Consider the following 27,521-nt stretch of genomic DNA (forward strand, 5'->3'; position numbering starts at 1 on the left):
ATCTCATATTTTAGACAACAGACTGGCTGGGTCCACTTCCTGGCTCTGCCCACTGCTGTCTCTGCCCTCAGCTGAGCCTCGCAGTGGGTGCATCCTCCAGGTCCCCCCTGCAGGCCTTCTGGAGCTCTCTGCTCCCCGGTGGATCTCCAGGCCTGGTCCAGCCACGCACCCCGGACTCTGGACTTTCCGGGGGCCCTAAGGAGAGGAAAACCCTGAGGACCCCTCCCAGGTGCTCAGAGAAGGGGACAGCCCCACGGGTGTTTCCCAGGGGCAGGGCACAAGGCATGGGGTGCAGGCCTAGTGGGTGCCTGTGCCACGTGGACCCCGGGCAAGGTGGACCCCAGGGCAGTGTCCTCGCAGAGCAAGCTAAGGCCCCCATGCCCTCCCACCCCCCACCCCCTCTCCCCCTGCGCCCTGGGGATACCAGCCTCTCCGCCCCTGTCCCCCTGGCCTTAGCCAGGCGCCCTTAGCTCTCCCCTCCCCAGACTGACCTGGCCTGGGGGCCGGGTGGGGCGCGCCTTGGAACTGGGAGCCGCCTCCAGCCCTGCTCTCCGCTCCAGGCCTGGCCCATTCAAACCTTCCTGCTCTGTTTATTTGCACAGGCAGAAGACAAAAAGCCATGGCTCTGAGTCACTCCTGCTCCCAGTCGGCTCTGATTCATGCAGGAGGCCCGCGAAGGGGACTAACCCCGGCCGTTAACCTCTTGGTTTCTCCGTGTCTCCACAGCAGTGAGCATCTGCGTCTTCGAGCTAAGTACCCGGCGCCCGTCGGCGCTCACAGTCGCGTGCTTGGGGCATCACGTGGAGCAGAGAGGACTCCAGAGCACAGCCGGGGAGGCCCCCCGCAACCGCGCCTCCGACCCCTTCCCCTCATGCTGATGGAAACTTACAAATATTTCAGTCATCTCTCCGAAAAGGATTTGCTCATCTGGCAAGGGTGGTCCCAGAATTTGCCAGAAATATGCGTCAAATGTGGCCCAGGGTGTAAAGGAAGGGAGGCTTAACAAAAATTAGATTATGGTGAAGAATCTGAAAGGACACGAGAGATTCTGCGCCTGGTTGGCCTCCAGCCTCCGGGGCTGTGTGGCATGGTGCTTCCCCCCTCAAGACGAGGCTGCTAACAGCAGGGCCACCGTTCTGGAGAAGCGGGCATGCAGGGATGCCTGGGCAGGGGGTGGCCACGCTACCCAGCCTCTCCTCAGTCCCATACATTTGTCATTCATCAGTAAGGCCAGGGAGATGCGTGGTTTTCATTTTTGATCCTGGTAAAAAGTGAATAAAACGTCTCTAGTAGCCAAGAAAGGGCTTTTTCTAGCTCCACTGACTGAGTTGCGGTCAAAGGACTTCTTCTCACTCTGAGTTCAGGGAACAGCCGAGGGGCTCACTGGGGTTTTCCCACTTGCTTCCACAAAGCTAAAGTGGTTTACAGTTAAGAACAGATATCCCCAAATACATAGACAAGAGTGACCAAAAAAAGGCAGAAGAAACGAGGATGCTGACATCTAAAAGGGCATGGGGATGAGCCTGGTGTCCCAGCATGAAGTGCCACTCAGGAAGTGCCCAGCGGGTAAGGGCCAGCCAGGAGAGCTGGGACTGCTCAGCCCTCACTGCAAAGGACGTCGTCCGCTCCATTGGGGAGCCACACTGATACTTCTGGATGCAACCTTCCAAATTCCTAATATGAAGGCATCCGTGAAAATGATGGACGGGCATTTTTAGTGCAGAGCACAGGAGATACAAAAATTGATTTTGTCCGGCTTTTTCTATTCCTTCAGTGAGAACCTTCATCGTAACACCGAGTGGGAGTCCCAGTGAGGACATTCCCCGGGGGGAGGCAGCTGTGTCTTTGTGGCATCACCTTATGATGGCACTGGGGGTAGATGCCCTTTTCTGGAGGGAGGATGGGTGATGGGCCCTCCACGCTATCTTTACAAAGCACTGGGCACCTCTGTATTTGTGTTCTCAAATTGCAGAAGTAATACAGGACATTTGTAGAAAATCTAGCAATATTTTTTTTTAAAAACCATAGGAAGGAAAGGAAGCTCTTTCATCGACTTACGGTCCAGAAACATTCATCCTCGCCGCTCTCTCAGGACAAACACACCCACGCGTGCACGCACACACTTTGAGTCTCCAACCTGAGACCGTATGAACTGCTCCATCGCACGTCCCGGCCATCACGTTATTGAACATCCACTGACAACACGCCCTTGCGGGCCGTAGAGCGTTCCAGCGTGCGGACGAAGCACGCCTGATCCAATAATGACATTTTAATTTCCCACTAATGTGAATGAAGCGGATATGGAATGTCTTCGTCGCTGGGCAGCTCTGCCATTAGTCACCTAAGGTAAGTTCTAGAAGTGGAATTGTTCGTGCAAAGGGCATTTCCAGTCCTAGACTTTTTCTCATCTACCATCGAAATTCCTTTAGGAAAGTTGTGCAGGGTTTCTTCCCTCTGGCAAATAGGATGGCCTGGGTCCCCAACCTTCCTCAATACTGGAGATTATAATTATATATTTTTCCAATTTAATAAAAAAATAGTGGCTTCCTGTTTTATTTCAAAATCCTTGGATTATTGTTGAAGCTCAACATTTCATGCGTTTACTGGCCAACCGAATTTCTCCTTTTATGAATTCATATTTTTTGCCCATATTTTCTACTAGGTAATTGTCTTTTTAAATTTTTAAAGGCCCTTTTTTTCTAGTAAGAACATTAACCCGTTGCAAAATAAATTGTACATATTTTCTTCCTGGTTCTTTTAACATTTTTGATTGTCATCGTTTTTTGGTATATGGAAGTTCAGAATTTTCATTTAGCCAGTTATTCTTCTGCCTTTTTACTTATGATTGCTGGACTTGGAACGGTCGGCTTTAGGAAGCGGACATCAGCAAACGCCTTGAGCTCACTGGGTATTCACCTCTGTGACCCCTAGACAGCGGCCTGATGGCCCCGCTGTGGTCTGTCCACGGCGTGGCTGTGGTGTTCCATCCACAGTTGTGGGTGACCGTCCCTGCTGGCCTGGACCACAGCACCTCAGTGGGAAAAAAATTACAGGAGGCCCCTTATCCAAAGGGACACACGCCAAGACCTCCAGTGGATGGGTGAGCCCAGGGATGGTATGGACCCTACATACACTATATGTTTTTTCCATCTGATAACCGAGAGACAAGTGGGACAGAGCAGGACAGCTCAAGATTTCATCAAGATACTCAGAACGGTGTGCAGGTTAAAACGTATCAGTTGTTTATTTCTAGAATCTTCCATATAATAACTTCGGACTGTGGTTGACTGTGTGTAACTGAAACTTTGAAGAGCAAGACCATGGATAGGCCGGAGGGCTGAAATGGGGTCCACCAGCAGTCAGGTGGCGGCAAGCGTGATAAAAGGACGCTAACTCCATGTGTGCTCTGACACCAGGTTCTAGCCTTCAGGGATAGTGAGAAGGACCGGGAGGAGGAGGGGAGGGGACAAGAGAGGGGCACTGCCCACCAGGAGCCCAAGGGTGTGGCCTGGCTCAGGGCACTCGAACGGTGGTTCTGAAAGTCAGTTGGAAAATCGGTGATGGCGATACCCTTTCTAGTTACCCTGCGCTCACTGTGGTGCTGGCTCCAGTGCCCCCAGACATGCAGAGCACGGAGTGGACATGGTGGAGCCTCCAGTGTGGTTGCCAAGAAGTAGAAGCGGCCAGAAAGGAGAGCAGAACGTCCCCCAGGAAAAGCCGGCGTGCTGCGCTACTAATGTGAGTAATGCGCTCGTGGATCAAAGCAGCTGCGGGAAGAACCCCTGCAGCGGTGACTGACGGGGCCATGAGACCAAGATGTGTCTGGCTTGAGGGTGACCCATGTTCCTGTCAAGCTGACTGCACAACTTAACTAAGGAAGCCACCAGGGCCCCAGCGTCCCGTCCTCCCATCTCCATCTGGAGTCGTCTCTCTCTCTCTGCGGCTTTTGGGAAATCTCTTTCCCTTTGTCCCTCCCCACTGGTGGCTTTCTCTTTGCTTGGCAGTAGGACTGGGAACGGGGGAGCAGCAGCATCACCCCGAACAGTTCTTGTCTGCTTTGGCAACTCTGCCCTGGTGAGATCCTTTGCGATGCGCTCTCTGTTCTCCTGAGCCCTCCGTCTGGATGCTGAAAATTCAAACAATCCTGGAGCCCAACACCGTCTTTGGGGTTTCTGGAAGTGTCTCAAAATCCGACTGCATGACGCCACCAAGGTGATGATGTCTTTAAAAGAAACAGGATGGGGTCATGGCTCAGGGAGCCCTGAAAACAGTCAACTTCTCGGGTGGTTGGCTTTGACAGTGTCTGAAACACAGGTGGCTGAGGGGCACCCAAAGGGTGCACAGATCAGGGAGGAAGAAAAGAAAAATGTGCAACCGAAGGGAAACAAGCAACCTGCGCTGAACGATTTAGTGCCACCCCACCGGCGTCTCCCTGTCTTCTGGGAGCAGCACGTAAACACACAAAGAGCAGGAATCTCATCACCCTGGAGTGGCACCAATCCCGTGAGGGTCTCTGAGCCGAGAACCAGCCTGAAGTGGTCTGCGGAGCGGCCGGGTAAGCCCTGGACTGTGGACAGCCCACTGATGGAGGCAAGGGGTGTGCACTCACAGGCCATCTCTGCGTCTTCCTGTCAGGTCCCAAGCACCCCCACGACAGGTGTGGCAAATGCTCTCAGCTCTCAGCTAGGGGCTGACTGCAAGCCTTGGGGTGAATCCCTCTCCGGCTCCAGCCCCCAGAGAAAACTCAGTCTACCGTGGAGAGGCTTTGAGAGGTATAATCGACATGTCACAAAAAGCAGAGAGCAGTCAAAAGAAACAGCATGCCAGCAGAATTGTTTGACTCGTGTGTGTGTGTGTGTGTGTGCACGCGCGCTCACATGTGTGAATAAACACATTAAGAACTAGATGTCAAAAGGAAAATGTTCCTAGGCACAACCAGTAGAGTCAGATAAGCACCGATGGAGGAGGATGCACTGGACAACGTCTGAAAAGTGAGGGAAGGGTGAACGCTTAGCCCTTAGCCCCTCCTACCCCAAATGAGCACCTCAGTTTCCAGAGCTGTGCATGGTCGGGGAAGTAGGATTTTGTGTGTGTGTGTGTGTGTGTGTGTGTGTGTGATGGTAGTAAGATACACATAAAATTTATCATTTGAACTTTTAAAGTACAGTAGAATTAAGTGCATTCACCTTGCTGTGAAAGCATCACCACTATCTAGTTCCAGAACGTTCTATATTATTCCAAACAGAAATTCCACACCTGTTCAGCACTCAATCCCCACACCCCTCCATGAATCCAGAGAAGCCTCCAGTCTCCTTTCTGTATGGATTTGCTTATTTTGGACATTTCATATCAATGGAATCCCAAATATCACGATATATAGTCATCTGGCTTCTTGAGCTTAGCATAAGGTTTTCAAGGTTCATCCATGCTGTAGTACGGATCATACTTCATTTTTCTTTCACACAGAGTCTCACTCTTGTTGCCCAGGCTGGAGTGCAATGGTGGGGTCTCGGCTCACTGCAACCTCTGCCTCCCAGGTTCAAGTGATCCTCCTGAGTCAGCTTCCTGAGTAGCTGGGATTACAGGCACCGGCCACCACGCCTGGCTAAATTTTATAATTTTGGTAGAGATGGGGTTTCACCATGTTGGCCAGGCTGGTCTAGAGCTCCTGATCTCAGGTGATCTGACCCCCTGTCCTCCCAAAGTGCTGGGATTATAGGCATGAGCCACTGCACCTGACATCATTTGTTTTTATGGCTGAATTAAATTCCTTTGACTATTGTGAATAATATTGCTGTGAATACTCATGTATAAATTTTTGTTTGAATACCTGTTTTCAATGTTTTGGGGTATATACCTAACAGTGGAATTGCAGGGTTCCACTGGCTCTTAGAATTCTGGTAGCCAGAGGGCTATCAAAAACTTAGTCCATTATTTCACAGATGGGGAAACTGAGGCACAGAGAGGCCACAACTTGCCTAGGACTATATGGGAAATTGCGAGGCAGCGGGCAGAAAAGAGCTCTCCATGCCTTGCGTAACTTCAGTCAAGTCTCATTCTTGACTGTGGATACCCCAGACACAACAATGGGTTCTGCCCAAGAGATTCACTTGGGGAGCTAGCCTGCGTCTCACCAAGTCAGCAGGCTTTGGTTTCTGCCTAATTACAATTTCCCAAATTAGAAAAATACCACGTCAAAAGTTTGCTAAAGGGAAGAGTCACATATGATTTATTCCAGAAACAGTGACTTAAATTCATTGCAAAATCTGTTGTAGAGAGTCACACCAATCACATATACTCACAAGCATTTAAAAGTTCTCAGAATTAGTTAATTATGGTTTCCCATTGTGACGAACCGAGCAGTAGAAAGCCCAGTGGGAGCCAGAAATGCGCACCAGCTTCACTTTCTCTCTCCTCGCTCTCCCTTTTCCTCTTTCTACTCAGAAAAAGTAAAATTATGTAATTAACATTGAACAATATTTGCAACTTTCAGGAAATGGTACAACACAAACTGATTGTCCAAGTGATGAAGTCCCACTCTGTCGCTCAGGCTGGAGTGCAGTGGCAGGATCTCAGCTCACTGCAACCTCTGCCTCCAGGGTTCAAGCGATTCTCCTGCCTCAGCCTCCTGAGTAGCTGGGATTACAGCCATGCGCCACCGCATGCAGCTAATTTTTGCATTTTTAGTAGAGACAGGGTTTCACCATGTTGGCCAGGCAGGTCTCGAACTCCTGACCTTAGGTGATCTGCCTGCCTCTGCCTCCCAAAGTGCTGGGATTACATGCATAAGCCACTGCGCCCAGCCTCCACGTGATGTTTTATCACAGTTCAAAGAGCTCTGACACTCAAGCAGAAGGATGCTTTACGAGACAGACAAAATGGTCGTTTGGCTTCTCTCGGCGAAGACACGGCTGGTTCTGCTTCCTCTGCAAACCTCAGCGACAGCCTGGCGTGATCTTCTCCTGGAAGCCATCTGTAGATGAGCCCAGTCTTTTAAAGCGGTACCCGACTGCATGGCTAGATCTATCGCTTTAAATCCAGGGGGAGGAAATCAATGCTGAGTTGCCACTTCCTTTCCTTAACCTTGGCAAACACTGAGCTGTGCTGGGCTCACGCTCAGACATTCATCAGCACGACCTGATGGGTGACTTGAGCCTCAGCGAACAGCTCCAAGGCCCACCCAACCTCAGGGACCAGGGAAGGGCCAGGGTGCTGGGGCGGCGACATGCAAACAGCCAGCAGCGTCCTTCCTCTTGCTCCCCTCCTCTGTCACAGGAGGGCCCTCCCGTCATGCAGAGGCACCACACCCAGAGTGCCCCTCACCTGAACAGCTCCAGGCCAACCCAAGCCCCCTCTAGCAGTCCTTGACCCCAGGCACAGCAGATGGCCCCCTGCCCACCTTCCTCAGGGACCTCCGCTTTCTCTGGCATCTGAAGCACCTGCAATTGCCACAGGCCCCTCACGGGCAGAGCTTCCTCTGGGGCTTCTTTGACGCACTTTGCTGAGCCATGGTGATGCCTCCGAGCAAACAGGAGGGGAAGCACCTGAGGTTCTCTTCCAGTCACTGTGTCTGGGACAGCCTCCCTCTACTGCAGCAGCGTGCACCGCCCTGCTGAAGTTTGACAGCAATATTTTTCTGGGAATGGCAGGAAGGGTGCTTTTCCGGGAAAATCCGCTGTCTAGTTCCAGTTCTCTGAGGGACACTGAGGAAGAGGTGCTGGGTCTCCCTCAGCCAGCAGCAGAGAAAGGCGCACGGCCCCAACACAAACCTGGTGATAAATACAGAACGGACCCGTTCTTAGGGGTCCTGAATCCCCTTCATGGCCCTGATCCCTCGAGAAATTCTTTCTGTATCACTTGGCCTATTCACATCCTAATCTTGCCTTTTACTTTGTCCTTCATGAGAAAACAACCTTTTCCATGTTATAAATTACAAATGATAGATTAATGTGCACAGAGTTGCTGGGGACGCACATGGAAATGATGCCGTTCAACACTGAAATTACATGACGTTATTCACTTGTGAATTGACGTAAAACAAGGAGCCACAGAAATGAGCAGGGAGGTGAGGAACTGTGTTCATCTTTTGCTTGTTGTTTAACTAGAAGAAAATCTCTATTCTCAAAAAAAAAAAAAAAAAAAAAAATTGCCTGAAAGAAAGTTTTGGAATTAGCAACAATTTTACATCCAATAAAATGCCCTTTAGTGAATTCTACCCTTCCAATGCTGCCGGCTTGCACGGGTCACAACGACCCTTCCTGTTAACACCTTCACAGTCACACAACAGAGGTCTCAAGATAAGCTCTCTCCCAGCCCTACCTCGGGGAGCACAGAATGCCAGTCCTGGAGGCACCCCCTCTGCCACAGCCACCGCTTGGCCCCTGGGGAGTTTGGGGATCCTTGAAACAGGTCATTCTGCATGAGAGAAATCAACAAAAACAGGGCCCCTTGGGATTCTTAGCGTACAGATATCTGATTAGGGCACTCCTAGTGCCGGTGAAACAATACTTTGAGAAAATAGCAACGCAGCCCACGAAGGAGAGGGAGTTGCCAAGCACACACTGAGGCGGGCGCTGAGCCCACGTCCACGGCCACACGAGGCTTCCGGAGCCCCTGGATGCACTCCGCTCAGAGGGTCCTCGGTCATTCTGTATTTGTCCTCCGTGAGTGGCTGAGCTGTCACGGGACCTGGTGGTGGGCTTATCCTTCTCCCTCTGTTACTTTCTTATACAGTGAAAGCTCCCTTGGACTTCAGTTAATCATTTTTTAAAAGACGCTGTTTCGGCTAAAGAATGTATAAGAGCATACGTTGGGTTGGGGGGAGCAGTAAGAGAGGCTTGCTGGAGAAGAAATCGTCACCAGACAGAATAAACGACGTGAAATGATCACATGTTTCTCTCTTAGCTTCCCAGCTACACATGCAGATGATCATGAAAGACAGAAAACCAGGCGGCATATTCTAAAGATGCTGAATAGTTAGAAACCAGGATATATGTCGTATACAATTGGGGATTATTTGATTTCAAGAAAATTAATCCTCAATGAAGATGCTGTTCCCCAGTCAGCTCCAATGATGTGAACAGAGATGTCTGGATGCCTGATAGGAGAAAAAGAGTGTGCCTTCACCTCCTTCCTTTCCCTTAACTTCCAATTTGCAGCGTTTTAGGCATTTCCCAAGGAAATGATAACTGCCTTACGTATGTATGTTATGTATCGACACAACTGCCTGTTATGTATCAGCACAAAACAGTCTGCTTAGAGTGAGATTTAAAGTTCACACAAACTTTCCGAAAGGGACTCAGTCGGCATAGGTTTTGCCAAGCCTGCAGGCGAGCTCACGCCTGCGCACTCTTCAGGGGCGTTAAAAGTCAGGGTCGTGGAAATGAAGAAGGAAGAGGTCTGGGGAGTCTACGCAGGCAGCAGCGTGCGGCTCCGAGCCCTCTGCGCACCGGACACAGGAACCACTCAGAGAGTGGAGACGAAAGAAAATGGTGCTTCTAGATCTCGTGATGAAAGGAAAACGCTGGCTGCTTGCATTTTCTCATACAGAATGCTAATTCCAAGTAGAACAGACAAAGCCGCCGGGGCAGCAGAGCTCGCGATTGTACATGACTGGCCTGTGCTTTCTTTTAGGGGGTCGTTCATGCTCCACACTGTCCCCCATGGGGCCCCCACCTCGGAAGCAGGCCGAAATCCCTCAACCCTTCAGGGGCGTCTACTTGCAGAGACCTAACAGAAACGCTACGGTGGCATTTTGACTGTATAACAATAGAAAAACAGTAGTAACGATGAAAGTTTCAGCATGTTTTTCTCCACGGGGAAGACAGCAACAGGATCTCTCACCCTCCCCTCTCACAGCAAGAGGCTGAAAAGCTGCCCCGGCCTCGCCTGGGGAGGAGCTGCTCTGCCTGGCGCTCCGGAAAGGTTCTGCTGTGACCACACCACAAACCTCAGCCACAGGGTGGGGTGTGATGTTTGGTCAAGGTGGAAGGTCAATAAATATCCAGGGCTTTGCCCAGACCTTTTCTGTCAGTCACACACCAGACCTGCACATCCAGAAACACAGAGGTGAACTGCCCATCAAATCAGACCGTGAGAAACGGGAATCTAATGCCAGACCACATCACGGAATCTCCCATTTCCTCCCAGAAGATGCTGACGGCTCTTCTGTTAAAGGCAGAATGTGAACTACAAAGACAGGAGTATTTTCCAGGATAACTGAATTTGATCACTGAAAGCTCTTTGAGTTCAGCCCTGTCTTTCATTTCAGTGAAGGGAAAATTCTGAACTAAAGAAAGATGTGTCCAGTTTGAAAGGCATCGCTCTTAGGATCTGCGAAGTCAAATCATAGTTTTACGTGAGGCTTCCACAGAAGCTGGGTCATCTGCGTCTTCCCCTGGCCGAATAACAGAGAAAAGCGGTACTATGATGGAAACGGCTCGGTGAGTGGCAGCCCTGGCAGACAGTGCAGCCGGCTCGCACACTCACGTTCTCTCGTCCTCACCATCACAGGGTCGTCCTGTCATTCTAAACACTGCAGTGTGGATGAAATCGCCCCGATATCTGAAGCATGTCCCATACCGTTTGGGTTCAAAATGGCTCTATTTTGAACTAAACACTAAAAAATTTCCCTCATGTTGGAATCAAGTTACGTGCTGGCTTTTCCCATTTCAGATCCAAGTCTGCTTTTGAAGCGACAACCATTACCAGAAGAGAATCCCCCCGTGCCTCAGTTTACAGCAGCTTAAAACTCACCTTCTTAATCCCACAGCTCTCACTTGGAAATCAGCATTCAGGTAAGGCGGAGTTTAATATCACTAAACTCATTCAAAGGTTTTCTACCAAACAAAAACACAAAATATGTTTCTAAAACAATTATTAATTTAAAATAACTATAACTGGGCTTAAGGTTTGAGCTCCTCTCTCTCTCTCTCTCTCTTTCTGTGTGTGTGTGTGTGTGTGTGTGTGTGTGTGTGTGTATGTGTGTGTGTCTCCTCTGCTACGTCCTCTCCCTCTCACTGCGTATGGCTCCAAATACTAAAACTTCAATCTCTGTACTTTTTGGTGAATAATTTTTATAAGTCACTGGCTTTCAAATTCTGTGCGTATGCTTAAAGAAAGTTAATATAAAATTAGTATCTTAAAAAGCAACTGTGACACGGGAAACTGGTTTAAGGTAGGTATTTCCCAAAATTTCTTTGCAATATATTTTATCTATTAGTGTCAGAATAAATGTATTGCTATTATAATTGATATTTCTCCTTTCATATTTCTGGAATACAACTCCTTATTTAAGACCTATAAGGAACCACTTCTAATGAGTTATATACTGGAAATATAATGAGATTCCTCAAATACCATCAGAAAAAAAAAGTGTGGAATTTTGCTCAAGTTATATTTTTAGTTTATTACTCTGAGATAAAGCTTAGCAGTAATTTCTTAGATTATTTGCTTATCTAAATATAGAGATTTACTATTTTGTGGAATATCTTTTTTATTTCAATTTTGAGATAATTGGTGATTCACATGAAGTTTCAAGAAATATTATACAGAGATTCTCAGATCTTTACTCCTTTCCTCCAGTGATGACATCTCGCAGAACTGCAGTACAATTATCATAACCAGGAAACTGGTGTCAATATCGGCCCCAGACCTTACTCAGATTCCACCAGTTTTACATGCACTCGTGTGTGTGTGTATGTGTGTGTGTGTGTGTGTGTGTTTAGCACTAGGTAGTTGTATCACATGTAGACTCAGGTGACCATGTGGAATATCTTTTAATCAGTTTCTGTTTTTAGTGTTTCATCTTGGCTTTCCGTTTGAAAACATCCATGTCCGTATCTATTAGATTCTGTTTCTCCTTTATGCTTTCCATTCCTTGGCTACAGTAACTGATTCATCTCTTCTTTGAATTTTATTGCCTCATTTGTGAACTCTCTGCTAGTGGAGAGTTCTGGATTTGGTTTGCTTTTTGCAGCACATTTATCCTTTCCCAGGAAAAGACACAAACATACACAGACATTCCAGCATGCATTCACAGGGTTTTTAAAGACACCAGTGAGAATAGATTAATATAAATACTAAGCTTAAAAACTGTCATAAAAGTTCAGCCTTTAAAATTGGCTTATTAAAATATTTGTTTTTTTTAAGCCCAGATTTAAACTAAAGTTATGAGTTATAGTGCTCCGCTCAGAAAGAGTTTACTTTATGTGTGTGGTTTTATTCTTTAATTTTTTTTTTTTTCTGTCCAGGCAAAAGGAATCCAGCATCTGTGCCGTCTACCCAGTAGAGAGTGAAGCAAGGATAATGGGAACATGGTTCAGCTCAAGATCTGTCTGAAAATACGAGTTTCAGAAAACCTCCATGAAGAATTCTGTCTCAAATGACCTCAAACAGCCACTGAAATCTGAGGAAGTCCCTCTCCAGCAAGATGAGGAGCAAGACTTCCCTGACGCAGGAAGGACTGCTGGTACTGAAGGGGACAAGACGCTCACTGACAGGTCAAATCCCTGCATCAGATCTTACTGATGGGCATTTTGTAACAAAACATTGCTTATATTCCAGGGAGCTCCACCTTTCATTCTGTTTCTTCTAAGCAAGCAGAAGCTCTGCTGGAATTCTGCATTTCTGTTCTTCTCCACGAAGAACGGATTTTCTAGTATCCAGAATACAGTAGTTAACACCTTTGAGAAGTACATTTTCAGAAGGGAGGAAAAGGCTAAGGTATATTACATAGTGAAGGGGTCATGTAATTTCTTCAAGGTAGCTGAAACTTCTTAGTAAAAAAAAAAAAAAAAGTTTGTCGAGTAAGAGAAACTGTTGAAAATCTTTGCGCACACTTTGCAGAAGTTAGAGAAGTTTTCTTTAACCACACAGCAGGGAACAAAACGAAAGTCTGATAAGTGATGGTCGCCATCCCCCACCCTCCAAGCCAGGTGGCCCAGACCCTGCTCCAAAGGCTCAGACATTCCATGACAATACTAAAAACTCCTTTTGAGATTTTTCCATTAGATGAATCCAACTGACTGGCCAAAGACACATGATTTATTGTCTAATTGTGCTTTTAAATACCAGGCCAAAGAAGAAAGGCAGGCTAGATATCAGCACCAGCCACACTCCACCATCTCCTACGTTTCTCTTCATATCAAAGGACAATTTAGGCTTTGTGCTGCTGTTGCTGTTAGTCTAGACACAGTTTTCTTCATATACATGAAAACATTCCACATCAAACATTAAAATCATATACAATTTACTGAAATGTCTAGAGATTTTTTGCTGATGCATATAATAAATTCTTCTTAGAAATGCTACGAATAAATAGCAAATACTGTTTAGCAACATTTTCAGTAAATCATACCAGTTATAATTGTATTGATGCTTATAGGGAATAATGAGTTAAAAACAAAAAGAATGACAAGATGTTTGTCTAACATGCCTGATAAGTAAAACCAAGGTGTGTCCAGAATCATTCGGGTATAAAAAATGTCCATGTTTCTCTTCTGTTCTTTTAGAGTATCTGTTTAAAGAAACTAACTAGTCTGAACTACTCATTTACAGTCCAGTACGTAAAAATAAAAATACATAGGCTCTGTATAGATCATCGGCTCTCCTACTAACTGTGTAATTATCTATTACATTTTGAAGGGCTTTTTTCCAAACAAGCTCTTAGCACTGTTTTTACTTATTACATGCATTGCATTTTATTTTTCTATAATCTTTAATGGTTACCTATGACTGATTCTCTAAGTTTTGAGGAGTGCAATTATTTTAAAATGAATTTTAAATGTTTCTACTAAATTCTAGCAGCATTATATCTACTAGCATTTGTTTTCAGTAATTTTCTGGAGGGCAGTCTTCACGACCATTCCAATGACATTTTCCTTAAACAAGGCTCAATGTGTGTGTTTTTAAAAAGATGACATTCCTCATCTGTTTGTTCTTATTTCAGATGTGCTGTAAACCATGAATGAGGTAAAGCATAAATGGAAATAACTAATGGAAGCTCATTATTTAGGCAGCAAAAACCAGAATTAATGTATTACCCCACTGTAGCATTTAGTACTCAAGCCAATCCAAACTTTCCTAGAGAAATACGTGATTGAGACACTTTCCATCTGTTTTTGACAAAGACAGGAGAAGATTCCCACAAGTTATTTTCTATTGAAAATTCTTTTTTAAAACTATAAAATTATCACTATCTCAGGAGGCTCTTTCATCGAAAGGATTTTCAGAGACACTGAAATAAAAGCTTTAAAAAAGAAAATAAAACCCACCTGTGCTAGACCAGCTCTTCGTGGCCTCAGCAACAACATTCGCAGATATTATAGAACCACATAAAAAAGAAATAGATATGTTTGGGAGAATAGGCCGCCGGGTGCTCTTGATTAATCTAAATTCCTTCTGTGCGAAGTAGAGACTTTTATAAAAGCATCGCAAGATGTGCGAGGAACTACAACATACTAAGGAGGAAGGATATTTAACGCGGCCCCCACAAAAAGAACCCTGTGCCCCTCCATTGCCCTGGATGGCGGGTGGAAGAGGGGCTCGCCTGCTCACAGAGCCTCGGAGAAAGGACGGCGCCTCCGTGGCTCACGCTTGTCTGAAGGCACTTGGAAGGTGTCTGGTGAAAAGGAACCGGTGCAGGACGCCCTAATCGCTCTTCCAGAGGAAACCAGAGCTCCGAATGCTCCTGGCAGCTGTGTCCCAGGAGCCTTCTCCTCGCGCAGGGCCGGGCGCGCACCGCCTCCCTGTCTCCCAGATCTGTTTCCCAGCCTGGAACTCTCGCACACCCCTGCGGGGCTGGACCCAGAACGCGGCACTGGCGGGGCCCCTCCCGGGCACTCCACGGTCAAGGCTGGGACCCGGGGCTCCCAGGTCCGAGGTCGGCTCCACCTGCCTGCCGACCGCCTGGGGCTCTCCGCGGCTGCATCCGACCCCACCCCCGGCCTAAGAGCTTCGGGCTCTGCGCCCTCCGCCCAGGGCCCTTCTCCGGCACTCCCGGCCCTGCGGCTGCTCTGGCGCCGAAGCGCTGGGCAGTTTCCTCCCGTCCTCCCTAGGCAAACCATGGAGCTTCAGGCCCGCGCCTCCACGCCCATAGGGTCGGCCAGGGCGCCGACGGCCGGGACCCCAGGCGCGAGCAGCTGGGGAGATAAGAGTGTCCGTCCGACGAACGCTCTGAGCCCCTGTCCGGAAAGAGAGCGAAGCCATTTGCCCGGCCCAACCCGGCTCGGGCAGCTTCGCGAGCGGCTTGCGCTACGGCGACGCAAAGGGCAGCGGGTCCCCATCTCCAGGTCCCCGGCCCGCCCCAGGAGGCTGTTCTGATGCCCGCTCCTTCCACCGCCAACCACGGACACCCACACACCACCGAGAATGGACAATGCAACCGTCTAAGTGCCTTCGGGCCTTGCCGGGGGAGTCTGCGGTCCGACGGTTCGTTTCCCAACTGACACCCTCGCGTGGAAGTTTGCAAAGGCCCTTGGGGGTGTCCCTGGGACTGGGAGCGTCCCGCCCGCCCGCCGTCCGTCGCTAGGAGGAAAAGCGCACCGCATCCACGCCGCCGCGGCCCGCGGGGCCTCCCCTGAGGAGACACGCGCAGGCCCCGGCCCCCGCGCCCCTGCCGCCTCCCCTTCACCCCCCGCAACTGAGGGCGCCCGTCGCGCGCGCAGCACCTACCCTGGCGCGCCGGTCCGGAGGTGGGTGGCGCGGCGCTAGTGGGAGGCGGACATGGACCACGCGCCCTCCATGCGCCACACGGAGAAGGCGTAGCTGAGGCGCTCGTGGGCCACGTAGCTGCAGCTGGTCATCTTATTGTCCATCTCGTCGCTCTGCAGGACCTGGTAGAGGAAGTCTATGTACCTGGCGGCCAGCTTCAGCGTCTGGATCTTGCTCAGCTTGTCAGAGGGCAGCGTGGGGATGATCTTGCGCAGCGCCGCGAAGGCCTCGTTGAGCGATTGGGTGCGCTGGCGCTCGCGCACGTTGGCCAGGATGCGCTGGCTCTGCAGCTCCTCGAAGGACTGCGCGCTGGGGCTGCCCTTCTTGCCGCGCTTGCCCGGGGTCGGGCTGCCATCTTCGCTCGACTTCTTGCTGTAGCGCCGCTTCCGGCCGAAGCGCTTGGGCTGCCGCTCGAGCTCCTCCTCGCTGGTGCCCAGGCTGTCCACGGGGGACACGGGCGAGCTGGAGCCCTCCTCCATGGCGCCCGCCCGGCGCGCGTGGGGCTGGGGGCGCCGGGGCGCCGAGCGCGCGCCGCTGGCCAAGCCCGCGGTCGCCGAGCACACGCTCTCGGAGTTGCTGGAAAGTCTCTGGTTTCAAGGCCGGCTTGTGCAAAACCGAGGTCTCCGGGAGAGGAAGTTATTCTAACTTTTTTGGAAACTCTAGCCGGGCTGGGTTGCTAAATAGTTGTCAGGAGCGAGGGCGGCACGCTGATTGGCCGCGGTGGCCGGGGGCAGGACAAGCTCTGGGGCCTTCACCGGCCGCCCCCGCCCCCCGGCGCGGCGCTTTCAGTTTTGCCTACCTCTTCGGCCCCGGCCGCGGAGGGCATCCCGGGGGCCGCGTCCTCGCCCGCCGCCCGCTCCCCCACCCCGAGCACTGGCCACTCTCCGGCCGCCCCAGCCTAGGCCTGGCCAAGCCTGGCTTTGTCTGCGCCCTAGCGTGGAGATCGGCCCCCATTGGGCCTTGGCGGGGAGTGGGTCTCTCTCTGGGCGTGAGGGGCTCGAGAGACTAGTCCAGCCGCAGATGCGCTCCAACCCCGAAGATGCGGACGCAGCGGGGAGCCTCCTAGACCTGTGTGGGTCTTGGCCGCCCCGGGCGCGCGGCGAGTCTACACCACGGGCCGCACGCTCAGGCCTGGGGTCTGGAAAGCTGCGCGGGCAGCGGTCTCTGTGCCCCGACCGCCAACGTGAGGACAGTCGGGGACGCCTGGACACTCCCGTGCCCACAGACGTGCCGCTGAGATCCGCGGAGATGCCACCCCTCGGGCCAGCGTGCGTGTTGGGGACCGTTTCTCACTCGGGCTTACTGGGGAGCCCCAGCCCGACGCCCTTCCCGAACCTTCCTTCTAACTGCCTTAAAACAACGCCACAGCGAGCCTCTGCGGGAGCGCCCGGTGCCCGGCGCGCCCGCCTGCCTGGCCCTGCCCGGGGTACTAGGCGCGGGTTGGTGCGCCTGCAGGCGGCCCCAGCCTCAGTGCTCCGCCTTCGCTGCGCGGGTCAGCAGAGGACGGAGGGCGCTCGGGGAGCTGCACGAGGCTGCCCCGGCCGGGCCTCCGCTACGCTGGGCGCCTGCGGGCAGCTCCGGGCAGGAGGGCGCAGCGTGGCTGGAGTGTGGGGCCCGGCCTCGGCAAGCGACACCATCGACCCCGGCCCCGAGCCATCTGGACGCCGAGCGCGAGCGCGTTTGAAGTGGTTTGGGGGCTCTTTGTTTGCCAGGCCGCGCTGGCTCTGGGCCTGGCGGTGGTTTACGGCTTTGATGCCTTTGAACCTATTCCCAGGTGACCCGGGCTCAATTAGGCCCGGGCCTGAGCCGGCTGTCAGGCAAGCTGCGTGATCAAGGGCGGGCTGGGCCCTTTTACTGGAGTTGAACCCGAGGCCGGAGAGCGCTCAGTCTCTGCTGCTACTCCAGCCAGCCAGGCGTGCCGCGAGGTGGGGCCCGCGGGCCGCGACCACCGCCTTGGGAAACCCAAGGACGGCAGAGAGCCGGCCCTTCGCGCCCCGGTCCGAGGGCCCTGGCTCTGGCCGTGCTGGGGGCCGTTTTCCCAACAGTCGGGCAAGGAAGGCAGAACGCCTAGGAGCGGGCCCTCGCAGGCACGTGACTCCGTGTCTGCGCCCCGGACCCGCGGCCCCACAGTCCGATGACTAAAGGTTCTGCAGAGCCACCGCACCCAGCCCCACCCGGCCTGGCCGCCCTCCTTCCTCCGCGCTGGGAAGGCCTCTGGCTCCTCCAGCGCAGCAGAATTGCTTTCCTGATCCCTTTCTTTATAATTCTCAAATAAAAATTTAAAGAACGAGAGAAAGAGAGAGAAGCCAGGCCCCCAGCCGTCCTGGCCCTTTTGGGGTGCGGCCCCTCCTGGGACTTCACTGATGAAAAGGGCCTGTTTTTCCAGAACTGGCCTTTCCCTGGCTTCTTTGCTCAGTGACAGCAGCGATCTGCTGCTGTTTTACCAACCCTGTGTGGGTCTAAGGACCCAGATGGCCACATCTCCCACTTCCCAGGTGGGGAGGGCTTTTACTGCTAGCAGAGGAGCTGCCTGGTAGCCCGTTTCGCCCCCCCAGTCTCTCTGTCTCTCTCCCTGTCTCCCTGTCTCCCTGTCTGCTGCATGCTCCTGTGTCATGCTCTGGCTCTGTCCGTGTGTCTCTTTCTGTCTCTCTCTCCAGCAGGGAGAGTTCAGAGTTTAATTTGAAAGAAAAACAGCTCCGCTTTGGTCCTGAGCAGCACAGGGCTCAGTACAGCCCTGAGGACCAGAAGCCCCCGGGACCCTTTGGAAGGGGAGTGCAGGCTGGATGGCAGGCTCACCTCTGCCTGGGGAGATGGGCATGGAGGATTTCACCTGAGACCCCCAGAACCAACAGCCCAGTTCAATAGTATGGATACACTTTCTTCATGGCATATCTTTTCTGTTTTAAAACACTTTAACAGTGAATTGAAGTGTTGGAGTCTGATACAGATGGCTGCTGGAGAAAACCTTCGTTAATGGCATTCGGAGTATCTGTCTTGTGTTGTACTGTCAGTCCCTCAGAGTCATTACCTGGGCAGTGACCGCTTTCACAAGTAGGAGAAGATGAGGCACAGTGACATTTCGCAGAGTTTCCAAAGTCACCTGCAAGTTAGCTGGGGAAGTGACAGCATTTCTCTCTTTTGAGGAGGGAGATTTGCTGAATTAAAACCCAAATGAAAATGTCATTAATTTAGGAAATAATACTCAGGTTATTGATTTAGTTTGAGTTTTTTTCTTTTAAAAATTAAGTCAGTGATAAGGCTAATAAAGCCAATTTATTAATACGGTAAGTAACACAATGTATCTCTGTTTGAGGATTCATTGCAGGACCACCCAGGCTCACCAAACTTGAGTTAAATGTCATGCAATAAAGATTCACAGAAGTAAATACAGTTCTTGGGGTACTTATTCATTATTGAGTATGGAAAATCCTGTCAATGCTTCCTTTCACATATGTAAAAAAAGTGCTTTGTTTCATACCACTTTGTTTAAAAAAAAATGACGTGGTGTTCTGAAATGTTCTATGGCACGTTTTCCTTAGGGCAGCACGTAGGAGAAGGTGATGTGTTTTCACATCGAATTTGATGGCTGTTCATTTGGCTTTAATCCTGCTGCAGCAGAAAGACACTGCTGGGATTGTCACCTGGGGATAGTCTTCAAGAACAGGGGTGGGCGTGGCAGCTCACACCTATAATCACCCAGCACTTGGGAGGCCAAGGAGGGCGTATCACCTGAGTTGAGAGGTTGAGACCAGCCTGGCCGACATGGTGAAAACCCATCTCTACTAAAAATACAAAAATTAGCTGAGCATGGTGATGCATACATGTAATCCCAGCTACTCGGGAGGCTAAGGCAGGAGAATCTCTTGAATCCAGGACGCAGAGGTTGCAGTGAGCCAATCACGTCACTGCACTCCAGCCTGAGCAACAGAGCAAGACTATGTCTAAAAAAAAGAATAGAGGCTGGGCACGGTGGCTCACGCCTGTAATCCCAGCACTTTAGGAGACCGAAGCTGGTGGATTACGAGGTCAGGAGTTCAAGACCAGCCTGGCCAACATGGTGAAACACCGTGTCTACTAAAAATACAAAAAAACTTAGCTGGGTATGGTGGCACACGCCTGTAATCCCAGCTACTCAGGAGGCGGAGGCAGGAGAATTGCTTGAACCAGGACCCAAGAGGCGGAGGTTGCAGTGAGCCGAGATCGCGCCACTGCACTCCAGCCTGAGCTACAGAACAAGACTCCATCTCAAAAAAAAAAAAAGAAAGAAAGAAAAAAAAAGAATAGGACACAATTCTTATACAGCCTTTGGGCTTTCTTGGGATAATTAACTGTGTCCTTGCTTGCACACACACACACACACACACACACACACACAAATTGGTAAACTCTCAGGCGCTATAGAAAGCAATGAGTTTATCCATTTGAATGCCATTGTTGCTACCCTTTGTCAAATGCCTGCACAGGTGAGCCCACCTGAGCTCTTCAGAAGATCCTTTTGTGGTTTAACTCTATGAAGTTCTTGATGGAGCCAAGAGGCAAAAACCAGAGCATTGTTAAAGGCTTTAGTTTCCATTCCCAGTGACGTGGTGGGGTGTTACCTCTACTCGAAGTTAGTGAACTGAAAGCAGATGACAGAGCAGCCCACATCTGAGTGACAGAGTCAGTCCAGCAGATGACAGAATCAATGACACTGATCAAGGGGTTGATACCAGCATCTCCCAGTCAAACAGCACTTTCTTCTTTGCAAAGCAAATATGATTAGCAGCAGCAGTCTCCCATGAACACAGCGCTCCACAGACACTTTTCCATCCAGCTACTCTTGATGCCTTAATTTTGAATTATTCTCTTAGACTGAGGTGACAGTGAACATGACCCATTCTTTTAAGAAACCACAAATTTTCAGAGATGGGTTATTGAGAATTATTTGACAAATTTCAGCATCTCTTTGTGGATTCTAGGGGTCTTCAGTACCACGTCGCTTAATGTTAGAAACATGCTGTTCTGGGGAAAAGCTGTCCTTGGACCACGTATTATTGGCTTTATTCTGGCAATACTTTATGCCTCCTGGCAACCACCCACCACCTGCCAAGATTTCAATCATCCAGCACATTCCCGCCTGATAGAGTAGCGGTGGGGGTTGGGGGGTCACTGTAAAAGTGTTTTTCAGTCCTAAAAACAAGGGTTGAACACACTTCTCAAATCTAGCAGTAAAGTACAGCGTATTCCCAGTGATGGGCATCAGAACACCTTCTGGATGTCAAGTTCAAGAGCCAATCTCTGCTGAATTTCAACAATGACACCAGCAGGATGGAATGCTACTTGCAAAGAGCTAGAACCGAAAGCCTAGTGCACACATCCTGTACAGGCAGGATTCTCCTTTAAAAATCCCCACTGTTACTTTGGGAGGCCAAGGCAGGTGGATCACTTGAGGTCAACAGTTCAAGACCAGCCTGACTGACTTGGCAAAACCTCGTCTCTACCAAAAATACAAAAAACTAGCTGGGCATGGTGGTGTGTGCCTGTAATCCCAGCTACTCTGGTGGCTGAAGCATGAGAATTGCTTGAACCCGGGAAGCAGAGGTTGCAGTGAGCCAAGATTGCGCCACTGCACTCCAGCCTGAGCAACAGACCGAAACTCTGTCTCAAAAAACAACAACAAAAAAAGGAGCATCACACACTGGGGTCTGTTGGGGGGGACCAGGGGAAGGACAGCAGGGGGTAGGGAGGTTGGGGAGGGATACCATGGGGAGAAATGCCAGATATAGGTGATGGGGGGATGGAGGCAGCAAACCACACTGCCATGTGTGTACCTGTGCACCAATCCTGCATGATGTGCACACGTACCCCAGAACCTAAAGTACAATAAAAAAAATAGAGAGAGAGAGAGAAAGAAAGAGAGAGAGAGAGAAAGAAAATCACTATATGGAAGAGGTATTTGCACACCTGTGTTTATCACAGCACTCTTCACGATGATCAAAATATTGAATCAACTTAAGTTTCCATCACAGATGAATGGATTTTAAAATCTGATCGATATACACAACGGAATATTATTCTGACAAGAAAAGAACAAACTCCTGTTACTGTTGCACCATGAATAGAACTGGAGGTCATTGTGTTAAGTGAAATAAGCCGGACACATAAAGATGAATATCTTGTGTTGTCACTCACCTGTGAGAGCTAAAAAATCAGATCTCGTGGAGGTGGGGAGGAGGATCGTGGTTCGCAGAGGTCAGGAAGGGGAGGGCAGAGAGGCAGACAAAGGGTACAAAAATACAGTCATAGAGAAGGAATCAGTTCCAGCATTCTGCAGGACTGCAGGGAAATTATGCTTAGCAATAATTTACTGTACATGTCAAAACAGCTAGAAGAAAGGTCAGATAATGTTTCCAACAGCAGGAACGACACGTGCTGGAGATGAGGGATATCCCAATTATCCTGATTTGATGGTTACGCATCATGTACAGGTGTCAAAATACCCCAAAAATATGTACGACCTGTATGTCAAGAAAAAAGAGAAACGTTATAGATTCTAACCAACATTTTAAAAAAAGATAAGAAATCATCTCCTTGAGAAATCCCTCGGGGGGCCCAAGGCAGAGCTGTAGGGTGGCGGCCCTGCCCCGAGTGGCTGACGTTGATAACCCAGCAACGTTGAACAGCGTCATCTCCTGGTGGCGTCGTCCCTCCCTGTGCGGGTCGTCATCTGCCTTTCCATCTAGCCTCTCTTCTTTCTTCTGGAATTGCAGCAGACGGGAAGATGAAAATGACCTTTCTCAGGCTCTGGCAGCCCTGGTCGGTGAGGTGCAGTCTAGGGACGTGGAGGGGAACGGGCAGATGCCTGCACATCACCGGTCAGCCCAGGGCGGAGGTGTCTGGTTTGCTTGGCAGCATGGCATCCAAGCAATGGATATCGAGAGATGTGGGAGCGCCGTGGCTCCGAGCTGGCTGCAGCAGGAGCGGCTCCTTGATTCTGGGTGATTCTGGATTCACTGGTTTCTGGATGCGATGAGTCAGCAAATCCCACTCTGCAGTATGGCTTGGAAACCAGCCTTGACAGCTCTACCGACAGCCTGCTCATTCAGCTCCACAGACGATTCTGTCACGGCTCCTAATAAGTCGTTTCCTGCCTAAGCAATGTGGGCCTTGTTCTTCATAATGGAATCCTGGTGAGACACCCACGATTCTGGACTGTGGTTTAGAAGGTGGACACTAGGGCTCCGCCCATCCTGTTCTTTGGCTTCTTGACATCACTAACATCTGCTGGTGAAGTGGAGCGAACACTGGACTTTGGCACACATTTTTATTTGTATTTATTTAATTTATTTATTTATTTGAGACAGAGTCTCACTCTGCCACCTAGGCTAGAGTACAGTGGCACAATCTCGGCTCACTGCAACCTCAGCCTCCTGGGTTCAAGCAATTCTCCTGCCTCATCTTCCTGAGTAGCTGGGATTACAGATGCTCACCACTACACCTGGCTAATTTTTATATTTTTAGTAGACACGGGGTTTCACCATGTTGACCAGGCTGATCTCAAACTCCTGACCTCAAGTGATCTGCTCACCTCGGCCTCCCAAAGTGCTGGGATGACAGGCATGAACCACAGCACCCAGCTGGCACATATGTTTTAAATGCCTTTGAGATATAATCAAATTTGTTCTTGCATCAAATTCACATAACTTTTAAAAAACTTGGAATATATACCAAATTTCAACTAAAAATGAAAATGAAAAGATCAAACAAGACATAAATAGAATCAGAGAAGGAATAGGGTGTAGGGGCTGGGATAGAAGCCAAATCCTCCCAAATAAATCTTGTTTTGTAGATTTGACTCTGGAATCATGTAAATGTTCATACAATTATATATGTAAAGTCAAGTAAAATGAAAAAAAAATAGAAATCCCTAAAAAACCAAAAGCAAAATCAAACAAATGTACCTTATCGAACAAATTTATATCATATTGGTGGTTTAATTATGTAAACAAAAATAATTTAAGATAGCTTTAAAACACTATAATTGCCTTACATCCTAGTGAAATATACCCTAAAGGGAAAAAGAACTGCAAAAAATGCTTAAACCTTTCAGCATTCATGTTTCTAGTAATAAAATTGCTATTGTTATTCCAACACTGTCTTGTGAGCTGAGCCACATGAATAATTATGTTCACGTCTTTGGGAATCAAGATCTCCAACCTCAAAGAAAAGAGGTACGAGCGTAAAACAAAAGAAGTTAAGTAAAACTACGTAATTCTAAATTTGTTGAAACATCAGTTACGGACTTGAGTCTGTATTTCCTGGCGCTGACCATCGAAAAGAACTAGAACAATGAGCCACTCTCTGGCAAGCAGCACTGCTAGCATTCAGATTTTGGTCTCTCCTTGAAGAAATGGTTGACCTTGGTCTGGGGTAAAACAAGGTAAGTCTGTAGCATCTTACTCTACCGGAAGACAAGGAAGTCATCAATAACTACCATGGTCCTGTCAAAAGCACCAGGAAGGAACTGAAAAGTGTTTCCTCACTTCAGGGTAAATGAGCATGAATGAGAAAAGTAAGTGCAATAGATGGAAACATATCACTGATGGTAAAAGGCTTTATGTCTCTATGTTACTCAAATGCAAAACTTGTTGGTAATTTTTGGCTATTGCTAGGAAATGGACTCACGGTCCCAAAAATGGTCAAGTAAAGGGAAAGAATCATGCATGTGATCAGCCTCTCTTACTGAATCATCAAGGCAATGTGAGCGTTGATGAGAAAATATTTCGTTCTATGGAAGTGTTCCAGATAACAACGAAGGAGGGACGGTAGAATTATAGCATCACTGTTTTGCAACCCCTGACCTAGGAATAGAGTCAGGGACTTCCGGTCCATGATAACTAAAATCATAGAAAGAGAGGTGCACCTGCTGGCGACAGGACCCAGCACCGCTGGAGAAGTTGCAAGTCATCTAGCTCCTGGCTAGGGCTGCCAGTTCCAGGAAACCCAGGGCCAACAGACAGGCTCCACTGTGTCATCAAGACGCAGGCAGAGCTCAGCCCTCCTCTGCTCTGCTCCCTCCAAGGGCTCATTTCACTTTGCATAAATGCCTGTCTTTGCCAACATCTGTAAGGCCCACCCGTTCTGACAAAGACCATGTCCCATGACCTCTCCAATCCTGGGCTCACTCCACTCCATCACTCTGGGCTGCTGGCAGCTCCTGCCCTGCACAATGCATATCCCCACACAAGAGCCTACCTGGAACTTCCTGCCCCCCAGATAGCCTGGTGGCTGATGTCCTTACACCCTTCCAGTCTGTCTCGTATCTGTTATCAGACTCACATGACAAACCACCCTCCAATGTAGTGCCTTCGAACACCAACCATTGTGTTTGCTCACAGTTTTGTAGGCCAGCAGTTCGGATTGTGCTCAGCTGGGTGGTTGTTTGTTTGTTTTTGTTTTGGCAATCCTGCCTGGTTTCACTCATGTGCCTGTGGTCATCCCATGGCTTAAGCCTGATGGCCTCTGTCACAGATCTGGAGGTGGGAGGGTGCTGCCAGCACCGTGGTGTTCCTGCACGTGGCTTCTCTAGCAGGCTGGCATTGAGCTGGCTCTTGCTGTGGTCTCAGAACTCCAACCATGGCCAGAAAAGCACAAGCCCCATGGCACATGCTTTTGCCCCTAACATGTGTGCCAGTGTTCTGTGGGCTAAGTCACAAGGCCAAGCCCAGATTCAGGGTTTTGGCATTAAAAAGTTGATTGGCAGCTCCGTGTGTACGTGTGTGCATGTATATGTGTATATGTGAGAACAGAGACCATTGTCATTCATACGCTTATTTTGGGATGAACAGCTGAGGACTCAGTCACACTTGGGGGAAAACACGTAGTTATTGCTATTTTTCTTTGTGGCTGGCCCCTCTCTCTGGGGAGGAATTCCTCCCCCTCCTGCTCTGGGGCAAAACCTTGGGTTCCAGACTCCTGGGAGGCTTAGGAGGGGAAGGGACAGCATCAGGGAATCTCACCATTCAGAACGTGGATTTTCACACATTTACCCTTTGTTCAGTACAAACCCTCTCATCTTGCAGCACTGCCAGGTTCTCCTCTCTGGCTCAAATTTTCCGGAGTATCTTTCCAGCTCCTTCCAGGTCTTTGCCCCCATGGCTGTTACCTCCTGCTCGGTCCCTACGACCACACGTGGGAATATTGGGAGCTACACTTCTAGATGAGATTTGGGTGCGGACACAGCCAAACCATATCCCATTCTCACTGTCCTGCCCTGATTTTTAATCTTCAGATTTGTCATTCACTTCCTCTGCCCTCTATTTCCTACCCTGCTCAGCTCCCTACTCACTTAACTTCTTCAAACACAGCACTTTCAAATGAAGGCGGAGTGGAGTGATGGTAGGAATCATGACGGCGTCTCTCCTCATCACACACCGAGGACGCACCCTAATAAAAACCCATGCAATTTACTGTTCAACTATAGGAAGAAATTAATCAAACACAGCAGATTATTAATACAGTACCTGCTAATTGATCATTATTTACTGTGCTTAATATAGTGCTAAGAAGTGGGGTAGGAACCAATAGACAGATAATATTTTGTGTGTGTGTGTGATGTAGTCTCACTCTGTCACCCTGGCTAGAGCACAATGGCACAATTTCAGCTCACTGCACAATCTCTGCCTCCCAGGTTCAAGCGATTCTCCTGCCTCAGTCTCCTGAGTAGCTGGGATTCTGGTTGCGAGCCACCATGCCCGACTAAGTTTTGTATTTTTAGTAGAGACAGAATTCCACCATGTTGGCCAGGCTGGTCTCGAACTCCTGACTTCAGGTGATCCATCTGCCTTGGCCTCCCAAAGTGCTGAAATTACCAGGCGTGAGTCACCTCTCCAGGCCAACAGATGCTCTATAAGACAGCATACTGAGGGATGTAGTGGGGTTTTGAATCCAAGCTGCAAAGACTGAGAAGAGAATGACCAGCAGGGTTTGGGGGGCCTGGAAAGGCATCAGCAAAGGGTAAGTGTGATGGTTAATATGTTCAACTTGATTGGATTGAAGGGTGTAACTCCCAGAGATTAACATTTGAGTCCATGGACTGAGAGGCAGATCCACCCTCAGCCTGGGTGGAAACCATCTGATCAGCTGCCAGCAAGGCTAGAATAAAGCAGGAGGCAGAGGAACGTGGAAGGAATGGACTGGCTGAGTCTTCCCGCCTTCATCTTTCTTCCGTTCTGGAAGCTTCCTGCCCTCCAACGTCGGGCTCAAGTTCTCCAGCTGTTGGACTCTTGGGCCTAGGCCAGTGGTTTGCTGGGCTCAGACCTTCAGCCACGCACTGAAGGCTGCACTGTTGACTTCCCTACTTCGAGGCTGGGGGACTCGGACTGGCTTCCTTCTCCTCAGCCTGCAGACGACTTACTGTGGGACTTCACCTTGTGATCCTGGGAGCCAATTCTCCTCCATAAACTCCCTTTCATATATACATCTATCCTATTAGCTCTGTCCCTCTAGACAACCCTGACTAATACATCAAGTAACACCTGCCAGGCAGAGGAGGGAGAAAAACTCATTCAGGCGAAGAGCTGATGCTGTGTCAAGACCCAAAGGCATGAAAGAGGCATTCATGTCTCTGAAATGGGGAGGGCCCTGTGGCCCAGACCTCAGGGCGCAGTGGTTAGCACTCTCCTGGTTGTAGGTAACAGACATTCAACCTGAACCTGTTTATTAGGAATGTATTGGCTCACTACCTGCGAAGTTCAGGCTTGGGCTGCCTTCGGACTTAGCTGGATCTGGGAGTTTCAAGGATGTTATATCCCTCTCCTTTCTCTCCATGC

The 27,521-nt window shown here is 49.6% G+C and overlaps 1 protein-coding gene and 1 pseudogene across 5 annotated transcripts in view; one reads left to right on the plus strand and one right to left on the minus strand.

Moving 5' to 3' along the window:
* Window positions 1-16,377, minus strand: part of TWIST2 (twist family bHLH transcription factor 2) — a 68,506-nt gene extending 52,129 nt beyond the window's left edge. The window contains exons 1-3 of one of the 5 annotated variants that reach the window (XR_012517580.1): window positions 15,673-16,377; window positions 10,756-10,838; window positions 6,202-7,769 (exon numbers count right to left, since the gene is read on the minus strand). Coding sequence is in view for 3 of the 5 variants with exons in the window: in XM_003936759.4 (XP_003936808.1) it covers window positions 15,708-16,190 (483 nt within the window). In the remaining 2 variants the exon portion in view is untranslated. The other 4 variants (XR_012517579.1, XM_074398761.1, XM_074398760.1 and 1 more) reach the window with 4 other exon arrangements.
* A 354-nt stretch (window positions 16,378-16,731) lies between these two features.
* Window positions 16,732-18,021, plus strand: LOC101027480 (uncharacterized; annotated as a pseudogene).
* Window positions 18,022-27,521: the final 9,500 nt, after the last annotated feature.

The sequence above is a fragment of the Saimiri boliviensis genome, chromosome 5 (assembly GCF_048565385.1).
Source record: "Saimiri boliviensis isolate mSaiBol1 chromosome 5, mSaiBol1.pri, whole genome shotgun sequence".
Taxonomy (NCBI): Eukaryota; Metazoa; Chordata; class Mammalia; order Primates; family Cebidae; genus Saimiri; species Saimiri boliviensis.